Source organism: Carassius auratus, chromosome 18, assembly GCF_003368295.1.
Source record: "Carassius auratus strain Wakin chromosome 18, ASM336829v1, whole genome shotgun sequence".
In the NCBI taxonomy this organism is placed as follows: domain Eukaryota; kingdom Metazoa; phylum Chordata; class Actinopteri; order Cypriniformes; family Cyprinidae; genus Carassius; species Carassius auratus.
In genome coordinates this window covers 762,682-781,079 of record NC_039260.1, presented here as the reverse complement: position 1 = coordinate 781,079, position 18,398 = coordinate 762,682, and the positions used below count along the sequence as shown (strand labels likewise).

Sequence of the window (18,398 nt, the reverse complement as noted above, 5' to 3'; positions counted from 1 at the left end):
GGATTCGGATTCTGGATTTTCCTTCACCTAACCAAGCCAGTGCCGGGTTCCTATGGACCTCGAGTTCCCTGTACTCACCTGAATTATGCACAAAGGTGCCTACTTACCTGCTGCAAGTGCCTGCTGATCGACATTATTCGCCTAGTACCTGTAAAAAATTAAAAAACAACAATACAGTTTATTAGTGTGTGAAAGAAACAATTCATGAAGCATCATACAATGCTGAAGGTGGTTATCGGTTGCTATTGGTTGCGAGGTGAGAAGCCCCGCCCTCCTGGCACATAAATGCTGGAGCGAGCTGGGTCAGAGTCATTTTGTCATTGAATTCGCCTGATGAGAACACTGTGGGAAGGTTCGAAACGCGTCGCGACAGACCTGAATGACAAAATTTGAAGACATTTAAAAATAAACAGCCGGCATCATTAGGGTGGTGATGCGTCTGAGCACAATATATGTTTATTCAATTTTTCTTCTCCGTCCATACAGACGTTGAGATGTGTACTTTTAGAGTAATATACCCCTCACCACATCTAAACCTTAACCTACCATCGGTTTTTCTTCACACACCCCTGAGAAAAACAGCCCGTGTGGCTGTAGCCCGGGTTTGGGATTTTTTACAGAGCCTAAAAAAATATTTTAGACTGGCGTTGGCTTTCTGTGGGGAAGTGTTGGCTGTTGTGTGTGATTTGGGGGTGTGCTTGTGACTCTTGGCGGCCGGTGGGACTCAGGACCGTGCACAACCGTTTTCGAATCCTTCGGGATTCGGATTCTGGATTTTCCTTCATCTAACTCTAACCCTAACCCTAACCCTAACCCTAACTCTAACCCTAACCCTAACCCTAACTCTAACTCTAACCCTAACCCTAACCCTAACCCTAACCCTTCTAACCCTTCTAACCCTAACTCTAACCCTAACCCTAACTCTAACCTAACCTAACTCTAACCCTAACCCTAACTCTAACCCTAACCTCTAACCCTAACCCTAACCCTCTAACCATAACCGCAGCATTTAAAAACCTAGCCGGTTCGACTCGAAGACTGCTATTTTTAAGGCTGGACCAAACCACACCCTAAACTTAACCATCACAGACCCAATGATTATAATTTAACTATGACATTAACCGTCTTTGATAACATGGCAGTCTGGCTGAAACAATACTTTTTGGCAGAACACGATGCTGGGTCGGGATTATCAGTCTGCGACCTTCGAGTTGTGGTCTGGTTCGCCGATCTGGAACAAGTTCAGTCAAGAACTTTGTGTTCTCATATCTACTTAGATCTAGATTGAGTGCTGGAACAAACTGCACTCTCAAGCTAACCGCCATAACCTCAGCAATTATGAACCCAGCCGGTTCAACTCGAGCACTGTGAAAGTTAAGGGTGAAAAAATTCAGAGCCTAAATTTAACCATCGCAGACCCAGCGTTTAAAAACATAATTTTCACTTTTTTAGGCCCAATGCTTAGACAAGCGCAGCTCCTAGACCGGAGATGATCTCACGCGATATGGTATAGTCTGACAAGCGTGGGCCCGTGCACCTTTCCCTCAGTCTCCCTATCCCAAACCGGCCTAGACGAGGGCTAGGTTGGGGGGAGCTGTTGTATTTTTCCAAACCTAACCCTAACCTAACCTAACCTAACCTAACTCTAACCTAACCTAACTCTAACCTAACCCTAACCCTAACCCTAACCCTAACCCTAACTCTCTAACCTAACCCTAACCCTAACTCCAACCCACCCCACTAAGTCCAACCCACCAAAAAACACTAAGTCCAACCCAACCCAACAACACTAAGTCCAACCCACCAAAAAACACTAAGTCCAACCCACCCCACTAAGTCCAACCCACCAAAAAACTCTAAGTCCAACCCAACCCAACCCAAAAACACTAAGTCCAACCCACCAAAAAACACTAAGTCCAACCCACCCCACTAAGTCCAACCCACCAAAAAACACTAAGTCCAACCCACCAAAAAACACTAAGTCCAACCCAACCCAACAACACTAAGTCCAACCCACCAAAAAACACTAAGTCCAACCCACCCCACTAAGTCCAACCCACCAAAAAACACTAAGTCCAACCCAACCCAACCCAAAAACACTAAGTCCAACCCACCAAAAAACTCTAAGTCCAACCCAACCCAACCCAAAAACACTAAGTCCAACCCACCAAAAAACACTAAGTCCAACCCACCCCACTAAGTCCAACCCACCAAAAAACACTAAGTCCAACCCACCAAAAAACACTAAGTCCAACCCAACCCAACAACACTAAGTCCAACCCACCAAAAAACACTAAGTCCAACCCACCCAAAAACACTTAGTCCAACCCACCCAAAAACACTTAGTCCAACCCATCTAATTAAGCCACCCCCGCCCCGCCCCCTCCAAAAAAAAAAAAAAAAAAAAAAAAAAACACACCTGTATAGAGAAACTCAACCCTAGGGCTGGAACTGCGAAACTCAACCCTAGGGCTGGAACTGCGAAACTCAACCCTAGGGCTGGAACTGCGAAAATCAACCCTAACCCTAGCAAAGCGAAACTCAACCCTAACCCTGGAACTGCGAAACTCAACCCTAACCCTAGAACAGCGAAACTCAACCCTAGCACTGCGAAACTCAAGTAAGGGTGCAGTACCATATCTCGGCCCCTGGAGGAGCTAGAGCGATGAAACCAAGTGCAATCGACTGGGCGTCCTCTAATTAGTATACACACCAAATTCCAGACCTCTAGGTGCAAAACAACTGGGGGTGCAATACCACATCTCAGCACCTGGTGGCGCTAGAGCTACCAAACTAAGTGCAAACGATCGGGCGCCCTCTAAATAGTATATATACCGAATTTCAGCCCTCTAGGACCTATAGAAACGAAGTGCACCCCACCCTATAGGGGGGTGCAATTTCGCATTTTACCCTATATACCTAACCCTAACCTAACCTAACCCTAACCCTAACCCTAACCCTAACCCTAACCCTAACCCTAACCTAACCTAACCCTAACTCTAACTCTAACCCTAACCCTAACCTAACCCTAACTCTAACTCTAACCCTAACCTAACCTAACCTAACCCTAACTCTAACCCTAACTCTAACCCTAACCCTAACTCTAACTCTAACCTAACCCTAACCCTAACCTAACTCTAATCTAACCTAACCTAACCCTAACCCTAACCCTAACTCTAACCCTAACCTAACCCTAACCCTAACCCTAACTCTAACCCTAACTCTAACCTAGCCCTTAACCTAACCACTCTAACCCTGGACTACTCTTAGCCCTGACATAAGTTTTCTAAACTCCGTATTTACTCTGAACCATTAGCAGATTTCTCCGGATTCATTTAACTCTCCACCGGGTACCTCGGGTGTATACATACTTTATTTATTCATCTAATTAATAATTTACTAAATGAACACATATGTTTTCTAATAAAAAAAAGAGGTCATACTAAAAACCGGAAGTAGGAATGGAGGGGGGGTGCGTGTCTGTGGGCTTGGCCTGGCTTGGGTCGGCGTTTAGTGGTCAGTGGACGAATGGACCGAGCACAACCAGGTTCAGACCTTAGGTTTGAACCTTGGACGTTTCATTCCTCTAACACTAAGGGTTAGGGTTAGGGATAGGGATAGGGATAGGGATAGGGTTAGGGTTAGGGATAGGGTTAGGGTTAGGGTTAGGGTTAGTTAGGGATATCATATATTCCTCGATGGAAATTTATTAAAGATTAATATAGTAATAATACTCTCAAGCCTGTGCAATTGATCCAGAATGCAGCAGTGAGGGTTGTCTTCTATGAGTCAAAAAAGCTCACTTTACTCTTCTCCTCATCAGTTTACACTGGCTAGCTGCTCACATCAAATTCAAGTTACTGATGCTTGCCTACTAGATGACCACTGGCACGGCACCAACATACCTAAACTCACTGTTTAAATCTTATGTGCCCTCCAGAAGTTTTTGCTCTGCAAGTGAATGACTCCTTGTGGTGCCATCCCAAAGAAATTTTCCAGCTGGTGGAATGATCTCCCAATCTCAATTCATACAGCCTTTACTCATGAGTCTTTACTCATTTTCAAGAAACATTTTGTGTGAAGCTGGAGTCAAGTAGGCATATGCCCAGTCTGTTCTGCTGCATTCTGATTGGATCAGATAGCATACTGAGGGAGGTCAGGGCCATGGAAAATCTTGCTATAAAGCGATTTAGAAATCGTGCATGCTCAAATCGTGATTTTTTGATGAGTTCTATTAATTGCACAGCCCTAGAATGAACTGGCAATGAAAAGAAAATAACTTGGGCTGGCACCGCTCAGCAAAACTGGAAAACCAGATCCAGCCAGATTTCAGCAACGGGTAGACAGTCGGCAGAGCAAGCAGTCAGGAGGTAAAAAGTTTACAGCCATTTATGGCTGCCATATCACTGGCAGCCACATCACCCTGGAGACCAAGACGACCAAGTGGTTGCCCACTGAAGCTAAGCAAGGCTGAGCCTGTACCTGGATGGGAGACCTCCTGGGAAAACTGGGTTGCTGCTGGAAGAGATGCTAGTGAGGCCAGCAGGGAGTGCTCACCCTGTGGTCTGTGTGGGTCCTAGCACCCCAGTGTAGTGATGGGGACACTATACTGTCAACAAGCACTGTTCTTCAGAGGAAACGTTAAACCGAGTCCTGACTCTCTGTGGTCATTAAAAATCACAGGATGTCTTTCGAAAAGAGTAGAGGTGTGACCTCGGCATCCTGGCTAAATTTGCCCATTGGCCTCTGACAATCATGGCCTCCTATCAATCCCCATATCTGCTGATTGGCTTCATCACTCTGTCTCCTCTACATCTATAAGCTGGTGTGTGGTGGGCGTTCTGGCACAATATCGCTGCCATCGCATCATCCAGGTGGATGCTGCACACTGGTGGTGGATGAGGAGATACCCCCTGACAATGTAAAGCGCTTTGAGTTCCTACAAAAGTGCTATATAAATGTAAGGAATTAGATTGACCCTATTGACAGCCATTTATGTATGTTTGAATTTTTTTGTCTGTAGCTTATGCAGCAAAAATATCTAAGATAAGTGGGTGGTTTATTCTTAAACTAATCAGCGAGATCGAATAGTGGAAGCATAATTACAGTTTAATATTTATTTTTTGTTATTTAATTATATATATGAAATGATGGTATTATGTTATGTCGTTTTTACATATATTAACAATATTATTGTTTCTTGTAATTGGCGGCCCACCTGCAATACCACCGCAACCCACTAGGAGGCAGGTTGAAAACCACTGCTATAGTGTATTATGTGTATACCATGCTAAAGAGATGGGTCTTTAATCTAAATGTAAACTTACAGAGTGTCTACCTTCTGAGCAATGCTAGTTATATTGTTCCAGAGATAAGCCATAATTTTTTGATTTATGCTGCTCCTTTTCCAGCACATGACCAGCATAAACCGAAAAAGAACCAACATAAACAATCAAAAGACTAGCTTAAACCAGCAAAGGACCAGCTTAAACCAGCAAAAGACCAGCATCCCAGCAACAAAACATACCTAACCAGCATAAGCTTTTTTTTCAACAGGGGGGAAAGCCTATAATGCGATATGAGCTTGCTCAAATACTTAGGTGCTAAACCATAGTTTTATAGGTAACTGACAGGTCTTTCAAATGTATTTGGTGTTCAATAGGAAACCAGTGCAGAGATGACAGAACCGGGCTAATATGGTCATACAGTACCTGGTTTATCCTGGTTCTAGCAGTACTTAGTACATTTAAAACAATCTGTAATAACAAAGAAAGCTATTGTGAGCAATTATTACTTTTGGATCCAATATATTATGGCGTCTTTTAGTTTTGAATTGAATTTGAATTAGTTTATAAATGAATCCGTGGTGAAAAAAAGTAAACAAATGACCAATTTCTTACTAAGCTGTTTTTAGACTATCAAGACAGTTTTGAATTGCGAAATTTACAGCATGTTTTTTTTAGTACAATAACCTCTTGAGATCAAAGATCAAGGGAATTTTTATTTCTCAGTTCATGACCCCTTAAAGTTTTATCTGAGTTTATGCTCATCAACAAGTACATGCTGTCATTTAAAACATACACAATGGAAAAGTCCTCCAACCGTAACCCTAACCTAGAAACTCTTGCTGTCTTGTATAGGTATTAGGATGCACTGTTCAAACAACCAAACCAAATTCAGTGTGACAAGAGCCACCAGGTGGAGCCAGCTCACTACACTCTAAAGTGTCATTTGGTGGCATAAATATCATGTAAATGGTAAATGTTAAAGATAATTAATGCTAATATAACAGAATTCAGACTTTGTAATTATTTTTGAATTGATAAAGTAAGATAAGTATGATACAATTATTTCAGCATGCATGCACATACAGCAGTTACACAAGTCAGGTGGGAAATCCCAGAAGTTAGTAATTGTTTTGACCCAAAAAAAATTTAACAAGACCACAGTAAACAGATGATTTTTCTGCACAATCTGACTTTGCTGCAGCCTGGAATTGAACTGCTGGTTTCATCTGGTCAGAGGAGAACTTCTCCCAAGGTTTTTTTCTCCATTCAGTCACCGATGGAGTTTCGGTTCCTTGCCACTGTCGCCTCTGGCTTGCTTAGTTGGGGACACTTCATTTACAGTGATATCATTGACTTGATTGCAAATTATTGCAAAGATACTATTTAAACTTAACTGAGCTGAATGATTGAATAACTGAATTCAATGATGAACTGCCTTTAACTGTCATTTTGCATTATTGATACACTGTTTTCCTAATGAATGTTGTTCAGTTGTTTTGACACAATCATTTTTGTTTAAAGCACTATATAACTAAAGGTGACTTCACTTGACCAAAAGTACTGTAATGAATCAGTTTGATACTTTGCTAACATTTAAAACATGTGACAGCTTTACCTGATGTGAGATTTGTGCTGAGAACACAATTCAACAGAAGATCCACAATCACAGTCATAATGAATTTTTTTACTTATTTCCAGTTACTCGTCAAATTCAAAAGAGTGTGCATGTTGAACTGAAAGGTGGCAAATGGTTAGACTTAACATTCTATGCTGTCGGTATACTTATTTTTTTATACATAATGTAATTTACATACTGTCTGTTGTCAATGCCCTGTAATCTGTGGCTAATCACAGGTATGTTTTATGAGGTGTCATATCTGAACCCAGTATAAGCTGTGTAAATGACAAATACAAATACACACACACAAAACAAAAATATGTTGCTTTAGATTTTAAAAAAAACTATATGTAAAAGTGTATATGTATAGAAGTAAACATTTGACGATATTTTTAAATAACTGTTTATTAACACGGACAAAATTATTTTATAGAACACAAATAAATGATTGTGACTTAGATTGGTATTAGAATCCTGATAACCCTTCTCATCACATTTCAGCATACAAATTCTGGTGGTGGGGAGGAGGCAGGTAACAAAAGATTTTACACATAAAACAAAGCTAAAAGAATAAATGTCCACAGCTTTGTGTGTGCTGTTGTTGAAGCCTCATCACTCGACCAATGTAAGACTTGATTCTTTCAGCTCTGATTCACAGACAGCTTTATATGCATCAGTATGTCCTCATCTGCTGACTTCAGCCTAAGCCTTCACTGATACAATCCTTTGACTGTACTAATATTAAACATATTATAGAGCAACATCACTTTAAACTGATGAAAATGTGTTAGAAAACTGAATCTTAACTGAATCTTTCATATATGTGCAGTACAGAAAAGACCCTGTGTGTCAATGTGTGCAGTCTGACGCTTTTGTTTTTCATGCTGATTTACACCGTCCTGGATTAAGAATCTTTGGTCTCCACATGAATAACAACTATGGCAATATAGCTGAAAGCAGCAATGAAGGGGCCAAGCACAACATTGGCAATTCAATTAAATAGGACATTATTTAAACCTTAATTAAATGTCAAAATTGACAATGAGACAGATTTCACAACAAGAAGAATCCTGCCAAATAAACATTATCACAGAATTGTCTTACTATGCCCCATGGTTGAACAGATACAAGCAAAAGAAAAGAGAAGATTGAACTGTTTGATGCGATGAAGTTTAAGACACATAAGCCAAATTTGGTCCAGGGACGTCACAAAATCCCCCAACACAAGAAGTATATGAAAATGATCAAACACTGCAGGTGCTTGGCCCCCTGAAAAAAAAATGCACACACAATAACTTACTCAACAGGACCACAACAGCCTCTTTAAACAGCATATTGTTTGAAACAGCAACACAATCTATCAACTTCACTGAATCTTTTGTGATAAAAACAAATCTGAACAGCAAGCAAACACAAATGTACTACCAGAAAATTCATTGCAGCATATGATAACATGAGTCCTGCACCTTCAAACAGCTTGTGCTCCTCATCACTCTCTCGCACCATTACTCTGTAGTGCTCAGCCTTTCTAACAGTCACTCTCTCATCTGCCGTTGACTCTATCATGGTGTACCAGTGTTCTGTCTTTATCTCATGCTGAGGAGGGATGTGTCCCCTCAATGAATAAGTTCAGAGATGGAAAAAGTACATGATTGATATGTGTCATTGGATAAAGAATGAGGGGATTAACATACTGTATAACAGCACTGATTGCTTTAAAGATCTCTTAATATGGTTAAAACAATTCTGTATATGCTTTGTCATGTGTCTCGTGTGGAGAACATCTCTGTCCCTTCGATCTTTTGCTCTGTCATTTCTTCAGTCATTTTTCTAGATCATCTGTCCTGCTCTTAAAAATCAATAAATATAAGGAATGTTTGTCAAGTAGATATTACATTAGAGATGAAAAACATATCTCAACATTAAAAAGGTAAACAACATAGAGTTTATTATAAATATGATTGTGTCCTTCCAGTTGTGGTTGATTGTGCAGTACAAAGAGCAGAGTGCTTTTAAACGTGAAGTAGGAGTTAGGAGTAAATCTTTGACTATGAACATTTAGGAGAATATGGCTCTGAGTGTGTGCCCTACTCTTGATTCAGGGAGGTATTCATTACAAAGTTACGGTGTAGATTTGGATTCTGACTGTGTCTGTTGCGACTCCGTACAGAGGAGAACGTAGTGTCACACCCTGGAATTTTGCATTTGTGAAGAAGGCGAAGGTGCACCGTTTTGTAATGGGCCCTGAATGTGCCTTTGTTGCTGTAAACTTTCTGGCAGAGATGGCAGGTAATGGGCGATGAGCCGTTTGTCTGCTGACTGAGGCAAGACGGAGACGCAGACACTCTGATGCTCAGCCCGTCACAGCTCTCGTCACTGTCCTCCAGAGGAAGCCCTTCCTCACTGCCCACGTCTGAGTCCCAGGAGGAATGGGCGCTCGCTCTGGTGCTCAGGTCCAGTACTGCTTCATTCTCCACAGCGCCCTCTACCAGCTCAGATGCTCTCTCCAGTGATTTACTCATGGGGAAGACGAGGCCCATACGGTGACTCTCTTTGAGGATAACAGACATCTGGCTGAGCGGCTCTTTGTGAGGGAGGTCTGGATGCTCTCTGCGGAGAGAAGATGTTCCTGAATGATCTTTTGTCAACAGCCTGTGGTGCAGATTCAGGTTTGCACTGTGTCTAGAGGATTAAAAGCAAAAATGTTTGAAGGCAAATCCAACATTCTTTTGTTTCAGAAGTTTTTCCATCTATAAAAGCAATCCTCAAACGCTTAGTCCTAATACAGCAACGTAAAAATCATGTGCTTTTAAAAAAACTGCCTTGTGTAACGCATTCATTTCCCTTAACCCTACTCGTCTTACCTATCTCTGCTTCGACGGGACGGAAAAGCAGCATTGCAGCCATCCACAGTGCACATGTGCATCTCCTTTAAGTGCACATTTCGATAATGCATTTTGACACTGTAAGGATTTTTAAATGTCTTACTGCAGATCTCGCATGGGTGTGCCTGCTCATCTTTATCATCTGGAGATATGGTCTCTGGGTCACTGCAGCCATCTGCACAGTTTTCACTGCTGTGTGTGAAAGGGGTTGGTCGGTGGCTGCAGGTCTGCTCTGGCTGCGAACTGTTTGTTGGTTCTTCACATTTTGAGGACACCCTTTCTTTCTCATCATTTTGTTTATTGTGAAGGAGAGAAGGAGATGACAGCGAGATGATACGACTGTCCTCCTGAGTTAAATTGTCCCATTGTGTGTCCTGTGAGTTGAGGCCGGATCGGACATCACAGTCCACAGTTTTGCTCCCCATCCTGCTGATGTCGCACTTTTCTGTGTCTGTGCAGGGGCTGAGCGGTGGAGTCTCCTCCTCGGACACGCCCTCTGTCGCCAGCTCACCCTTCTCAATTTTGATGGGCATGCTGGACTTTCTAGACTTTTTCTTGGGCACCGGCTCCCAGCCACTCTGCATGTTACAGGTGCTCACGGGCACTGAGGAAGACAGAAGTGGGAGAGAGGGCAGGCTGCCCGGTGTATGAGCTAGCTCAGCTGGGGTCACCAGGCTCCGATAAAAGGGAAGCACAGGTTGCACAGTCTTTAGATTGGGAAAGAGGATGCCGCTCTGGCTCATGCTGGATAAAGAGCCATGGAGTTTGGGCTCTGAGTTACGGATGATGAAACTTGAGACAGTCCTGCTGTCTGAGATAGCAGCAAAGTCTCTCTTCTCACCCTCGGTTCCATCCTCCTGCCTCGGGCTCAGACCGCCCCGCAGGTCCTTGTCACGATTATTGCGGTTCATGGGCATGTGCAGCCGTGGATTCGGGTTTGCACTGTGCCTGTTCCGACTACGTAAGGAGCTGAAGACCATGTTGCAGCCCTCGATGGTGCACTTGTGTTTGATCTTAAGATGGACGGCGTTGTAGTGTATCTTCAGAGTTCCTTTATCATAGAAGGTCTTCTCGCAAGCGCTGCAGAACACACGGCCCTTCTTCAAGGATCCGCTCTTCTCTCCACACCGCACCTTGTTCTCAGGAGACATGTGTGCGATTTCAGAAGCAATGGAGGGCGTGCAAGGCGTGGAGGGAGAGGAGTCTCCGCTCAAGTTAAACTCTTCCGACTCCATCTTTGGAGACTCGGCGTCCAGCAGCATCTCTGCTCTCACGGGGCCAGTGTCAAACGGAGCAGCATCAAGGCTCACATCTGACATCTCATGTCTCATCTGTGCTTCCTGATGGCTGGAATCAGTACTGGTGCATGGTGCTGGAACAGAATTCAGCAGTTGCAGTGGCAACATGAGGGCCATACTGTTCACAAGCGTTTCAAAGTGGTGTCCGTTACTGCAACCAGGTGCTTCGACTTTGGCCGGCAGACGCACAGGCCGCTGCATACTATTTTCGATGAAGCTGCGGATGTCAGAATTGGTTCTTGTGGTTGGGACTATGACTGCCTGTCCCTCCTTATCCTGCAGCGCCATGAGCTCCACGATGGACTTGGTCTCTCCGAAGCGCAGGAACTGTTGCAGCGTAACAATCTCCTCTTCAAAGGTCATTATGGCCCAGCGGTCCAATACCTTACCGGCCCCATCCTAGACACATAAACACAAGGAATATAATTACATTACAAATTCTAAAATAACAAATGTTCTACACTTTGGCTCTAAAATACTCCAGAACTTCTGACAGATTGACATTTCATCCTTACATCTAATGCATGTGGACTTGAGAAGTCTAATTGCTGCAGTGGAACGATTCGTCCTAGAGCGTAATTTTATTTCATTTAGATGATGCGGGTTTCCCTGTCGAAGTAGGAGGGGAGGGGAGAGATCAGAGGGGAGTCAGGCAAGTCTTTCAGCTCGCCTGTAATTACTCTTGAGTGCCAGCAGGCTTTGAAAGTCATGCAGCAGCTTCATGTTGTAACCAGAATAAATATTTCATCATACAGCATTCATCTGGAGGTCTGAAGAGGCTTTAACTTTACATTCTCCACTAGAGGAACTACCATGATTTTAATTGAAGCACCTGAATACTTGGTAAGCAAATAGAACGAAAGAAACCTTGGTGGCTCACCAATGGATTTTCAAGGAAGAGTGTGAGAAAACTATAGTTATCCATCTCAAATTGAAGTGTGATTTTCTATGAGTGGGTTCAAGTGACCGTATTAGATGGGCAGCAGCTCACCTGCAGGACGTAACCTCGGATGTAGTCCTGGAGAGTCCAATCCAGTGCATTTAGGATCTGAATAACCTCCTCCTGCTTAAGAACACTGAAGAGTCGGTCCAGCAATATCTTAAGACGCACTGGAATTGCTTGCGTCCCATAAAGCATCAGACTACAGATATCAAATACCACATTGGAGTGAACAATCTCCACCTGGCTTCCTTGGTACATGTGATGAACCTTCAGCTTACTCAGGGCTGCAATTCAGCAAAACAGGCATCGGTTTACTTTCAGAAATTTAGCAAAGCATCTCTCTATGTTTCATAAAAGCATTTCTGTCATTTGTCTGGGTTTTAGAAATTTTTGAATCATTCTTTATGCAATAAAAGTGTGCTTTTATGTATTTGGTAATGAGAAATTACAGACAATATTGTAAATGATTACAAATACTAATGATAAAAAAATTTGACACTACACTGACCATTACTTTATAAATTATGCCACATAACTTTAATGTCAGAAATGCATTATTAATCTAGAACTAACAGGTTCCTTTATTATTAGTAGTAGTAGTATACTTGACAAGTATACTTGAATATGCCAATTTAAGGAATGAGGTCCAATACAAGTTAAGCTTAGTCAACAGCATGACCTGTCCCTCATTTTCTTCAAAGAAAAGCACAAAAACATTACAAGGAGGCATATACTATGGAAATAAATGTGGTTTTAAATATATGTTGTGTGAAGCTTATAATTTTATAAAAGCACTTCAGTTCTTCTGTTAAAAGGTGTTTTTTTTAGCTCATAATTTTGATGGTATCTTTAGGCATTACATTGTCATTGAAACAAGTTGTAAAACTAGATATAAATCTGTACAAAAAAAGGTTAATAAGCGTCTTTCCCCACAATGTAATTATCTTAACATGCACAGTCTTGTCACTATAATTTTAAAACAATATTTTAGCATTTACAAATCCCCCCCCCCCCTTGTTTCTATTGCAAGTGCCTCACTCAGTGTAACAGATTTTGTAAAGATTTTTTTTTTTTTAAGAAAAGGAAAGACAATTATTAATTGATTGAGCTTAACTTGAAATGAAGCCTAAATATTCCTTTAAAGTATCATTAAAGAGGAGAAATAAACAACTGTCAGGAGTGTTTAATGTGGTCTGAAGTTGTGTAGATGTTTGTGTGAAATGTAATATTGTTCAGAATGTGAAACTCACCATGGGCGACCCAGCCGTGCCTGCAGTGTTCACAGAGACGCCGCCTCAGTTTACCAGGTTTGAAACTGTCACAGTTGCAGTTCACCACCGTGCAGTAAATAGCCTGTCAAACACACACAATAATAATATTGAAGATTGAAGATAAGAACTGTAATACAGACAAAATATTTAATTATCACGATTATCACATATTTAATTATCAAGAGTCTCATTGTGTTTTATATTTTTATTTTTAATATTTTGTACTTCTTTTATTGTTAAAATGTACTTTAGTGTTTGTTATGTATGCATTTGTTGTGATTTGGCTGCTACCTTGGCCAGGTCTCTCTTGTAAAAGAGATTCTGAATCTCAATGGGACCTCCTGGTTAAATAAAGGTAAAATAAAAATCACAGATAGCCCTTCTTCTATCTAAACTGTAAAGTTTTATACTTTCACTTATATATATGTTGTGTGTATGTGTGTATGTGTGTATATATGTATATATATATATATATATATATATATATATATACGCACACACACACACACACACGCACACACACACACACACACACTGTATTTATATTAAGCTCAAGATGCTCTTTGGACTTTTTTCATGCTGGAGAATAAACATGATCATCAGTTGTTGTTTTTTTGTAGCTCCAGTGCTGCTGTCGTTAATCCAAAGGAGAGACACCAGATATGGACTAATTTTCAATTCCATGTCCAGTTTTTAATTAACTTTTTTTTACTGTTATGTAGATAATTTATAAATGATGATTTTGTACTAAAACAAATAAAATGTTAAGCATTTTTCTAGAGTTTTACATTGGACCTCACTTTACACACATCCTTTAGGGACGAAACATACATGGAGTTAGTCATTTCATATTAATTAAAGTCACTTTAGCATAAATCAACAGATCAAGTTTATACTGCAATAACACAATGTAATAGCCAATAGAACCACATCATAACTGTTTTTCAATAACTATCAAAGACAACGGCACTTACACACAAAGAAAGACAGTGATTACTGAAAATGCACAAACCTCCTAATGTACTTCAAATATTTACATCATAAGAGTCTCTAAAAAGCACAAGAAATGTAAAAAAAAAAAAAAAAAAAAAAAAAGAAGAATTTGAGGCATTGGTTTACATCAAAGAAATCTTGGGAGAGGTACATTTCTGAATACATTTCAAATGCTTACTTATGTTTCTGTGCAATTCATTTTCCAAAGCTTTCTCATGACTGTTTTCCTTAAATTGTTAAATTGTTAAATTGAAGTTTTATTAAATACATGCGAGAATTTGTATTTGTACAATAATATCAGGATTACATGGGATTCCATACACACATGCTAATTCATGTTTTCACCAACAGTTTAATAACACAGTTTTATGGCTGATGGTGCGACTGCATTGTGAAATATATGACAGCAATTATTCAGTCTATTATTTTGGATTTTAATCTTTAAGAAATATTTACATTTCTTAAAAATCATAACGATGTACTCTTTATGATTGATTGATTATTAAATCAATAATTTTGTAAATGTAAAATTTGTAAACTTTAAGACAAAGGTCCCAAGTAACATCATGACTGATATGTTTTAAAACAATATCACATAATATCAGAAAAAATATTAGTTTGACAAAGTGTACAAGTTAGCAGCTATACCGGGACCACAAAAAGATGTAGAATGATATGAAGAGAGAAAAGCAGCGGTGTACGGTGAAAACAAGCGCAGCGGTGACTCTCTAACAGAAGGAGTTTTTCTGTCAGATCTCACAAAACAGGCCTGTAGCAGCAAACAACAGTGACAGATCAACATGAGCTTAATGAAGTCAGCACACACACAAACAAAGCTTTTACGCCCCAAGGCCATTAACTGTGTTTGCCCGCCCAGAATCGGGGTCTTAGTCCCACTTTGGGACACTAACTCGTCACCATTAGCACAAAGAGAGAGACCGGATCTCTCACAGCTGAAAAAATAAAAAAATTAAAACATTCCTGGTGTCCCATTAACAAAAATCTTTCAGTGATTGTCTATAATATATGTGTCTTTCACATTGGTCTTTAGATTAAACAAGCATTCCACACACAAACATTATGGCAAAGAATTAATACTGTCTTGAATTACATTCCAGTGGACGAGCAACAAACTCACACACTTGTGAAGACACATCACACCCATTTGAAGAGCACAATAAAGTTTATCCTGAAAGATCTAGCTATCAAATTGCTCTATTAATTAAAAAAGGCTCTTAATAAATAGAAACATATTTACATACACAGTTGAGCTGTTTTTTTTCCACACACCAGTAAACCCACACACTACAGAACAGCTCACAAAATAAGCAAGCTTTTAAAAGCATTTTTGTCACCATGACAGTCCATGCACATAACACACAATACTCTTTTTTTTATTTAATTTCTCTAAGAAAAACTCAAACTCAAACTAAACTTCTTACCTCAGACATTTTGATCAAACTGAAGTTTCCAGTGTTTCTGAGAAGTTTGCCATTCCATCAGCTCCTGTCTGTACAAGTTCTCCCTTCTACTGCAAGAGATCCATCACTCACAGTTCAGTCACACTCACCTACACAACACACACTTTCTCCTGCAATCGACAATCACTGCGCGCATCCGCAGGCCCATGTGAGTGTGTGAGCGTGTCCAGGATGAGTGTGTGCTGGAACTGGGCGCTGGGGAGTGGAATAAGACCCTCCTACCCGTCGAACTCTCTGCCTCTCACCTTAAGAGATCTCTCTCTCTCTCTCACACACACACACACACACACACACACACACACACCTCCCCCACTGGGTGGCGGGCCAGTCCCCTCACAGCTGGCTGGAAGAGGGCATGACACGCGAATCTCACAGAGATTTGATCAAAAGGAATCACAAAGGCTGGAGGCTCCTAATGCAGTCAGGAGAGACTCTCTACCTCTGCTCTCTCACTCCAGCAGTTTGAGTAATGCATTAAATCAATGCAGCCCGGCACAAGACACACTCAAGCACTGGATACTGTGTGTGTGTGTGTGTGCGCGCACGCTTAAACAGCCTCTGATCAATCCCAGCAACTTATGCTTTTCTCGCCAGAATCTTACATGCTTCATCCAATTCAATGTTTTCTTTCCAGTGATTCAGTTTTCACAGTTGCTTTAAATACAGAAAAGAAAAAAAAACTAGATGCAAGTTCTCTAGAAAAAAATCATTGGTCAAGCAGAAGGATATGAAGGATTTTTGACTGAAGCGCTTGAATTCAAACCATTTCATTAAATACATGTTTCTGGTAATTGTGCCTCGCAACGTATGACAATCAGTCCATGACGTTTTTATCTACTGAGCTGATGGGGCGATATTACATTTGGTGAAGTCACTTGACATTTTAATACACCAATTACACAGCAGGTAAAGACATGCTGCGTTTAATCCATTACAGAGCAGGTTTTAACAGGTTTTAGCTTCTTTAACACTCAGAGACAGATGACTGAGTGGGCATCTTCTCTCCTTAACTACAAATTTGCAACAAGCAAAATGGCAGGAACTATTACTGTGTAGCTAATATAGCTTGAAATATTCGGTTAAATCTGTATTACTTACAGGAGATCAAAGCTTTATTTGTAAGAGGCAAATTTTATGAAGTCACACATGGGAAGCCCTCAGTCGTGCAGCGAGACCCAGAGGACGCTTATCAAATCAACATGCAGAAATTGGCTGGATTGCAGTGCTGCTGTTTGTAAGATAGCCTTTTTAAAGACAGAATTCGTTTTGCTGATCTTTTCCCTCAGGCTGCGGTCTGGAGTCGAGTTCGACGCAAAGCAACGGCTCATTCTGGCAGATTCCCTCCTGCAAACTGCATTTCACATGCAAACACAAATCGCTTCATCTACAACATACAGGGACATACACGTGTGTTTTGACGCATTAACAGTTAAAATATAATTTCATTAATGCTTAGTAGTGAATTGCACACATTTGATCTTGGTTGTAAACAACACGCAATGTGAATATCCAAAGAAATGATGCTCCTCATGAGCTTCATTTGTTAATGTACAGTATTCCTAGACGCTGCATAACATGCTGCACGATTTTAAGCAAATATATATATATATAAGAATTTTACTGATCCCAGAGGAAAAAAATGGGATACTGTCAAGTTGTATTGGCTGTAAAATGTATTTTACCCAATGAATTGAAAGTACATTCAGACTCTATAAACGATTTACAATAAAACAGCTGATCAGAAAAACTGAGATATTACAGTCAACTAAACTGACTTTTGTTTCTTGTCTCAGTTTTTTTATAAAGAGTTTTTATTTTAGTTTAGTTGTAAAGAGTTAAGATTACAGTTAAAATAAAGCCATGTTTATACACATCGTTCATGCAACATTAAAGCAACAGTCCACCCAAAAATGGTAATTCTTTCATCATTTACTGCACTTTACATCGCTCCAAACTTTTGGTGCTCTTGGGCGCTTTAATTAAGCATTAAAGTGAGCAACAATGTACTGCCATTACCAATAAAGAAGAAGATAGAAAGGTTTGGAATGACAACAAAGATAGTAAATTATGATCGAAAACGTTTCCTTTAACCTGCATGAGTCTGTCTGTACTGTACACTGAGACTATCTCTCTCTCTCTCTCTTTTTATATAGATATATTATGGCTGTCAGTTGATCAACATCTTTAGTCTAATTAATTACATGATTTTTTTATTAATTCATCTAATTAATCACAATTAATTACAAAATAAAATTGACTGTGAAAATACAAAAGATTATTTAAATCTATTTTTGTGTTAAATTAGAAAGTATCAAGTAGACATTACAAATTGTAGCTTTGGAAATATTTTATCTGATTCAACAACAAAAAAAAAAAAATGTGTTAAGCATAAACATTTAGGCTAAACCAGCCTAACATAAACTATGCAACATAATGATTCTATGGAAGAGGATCATTTGAGAAGATAATCAACAAGTCATTTGTAACCAAAACTTTTTTTATACCAAAAGTCTTCAAAATACCTTTTTGAAGAGGTTTGAATGACATGAATAAATAATGACAGAATAATTTTCTTCGGGTTAACCATGCCTTTAATGTTTTTATTATTATATTTATTATTA

At 40.1% G+C, this 18,398-nt stretch overlaps 1 protein-coding gene across 2 annotated transcripts; it reads right to left on the bottom strand.

Annotated features, from left to right (window-relative positions):
* Nucleotides 1-7,295: 7,295 nt before the first annotated feature.
* bnc1 (basonuclin zinc finger protein 1) lies at nucleotides 7,296-16,229 on the bottom strand. Of its 2 annotated transcripts, none has more exons than XM_026286940.1 (5): nucleotides 15,739-16,229; nucleotides 13,283-13,385; nucleotides 12,081-12,316; nucleotides 9,771-11,488; nucleotides 7,296-9,516 (listed from the first exon to the last, which is right to left on the bottom strand). In XM_026286940.1, exons 1-5 carry the CDS (start codon nucleotides 15,745-15,747, stop codon nucleotides 8,994-8,996), a joined length of 2,589 nt encoding a protein of 862 aa, XP_026142725.1. In that variant the 5' UTR covers nucleotides 15,748-16,229; the 3' UTR covers nucleotides 7,296-8,993. The 2 variants fall into 2 exon arrangements, with proteins under 2 accessions (XP_026142725.1, XP_026142724.1); XM_026286939.1 differs by having other exon boundaries at nucleotides 7,296-9,588; nucleotides 15,739-16,228.
* Between the last annotated feature and the right edge of the window lie 2,169 nt (nucleotides 16,230-18,398).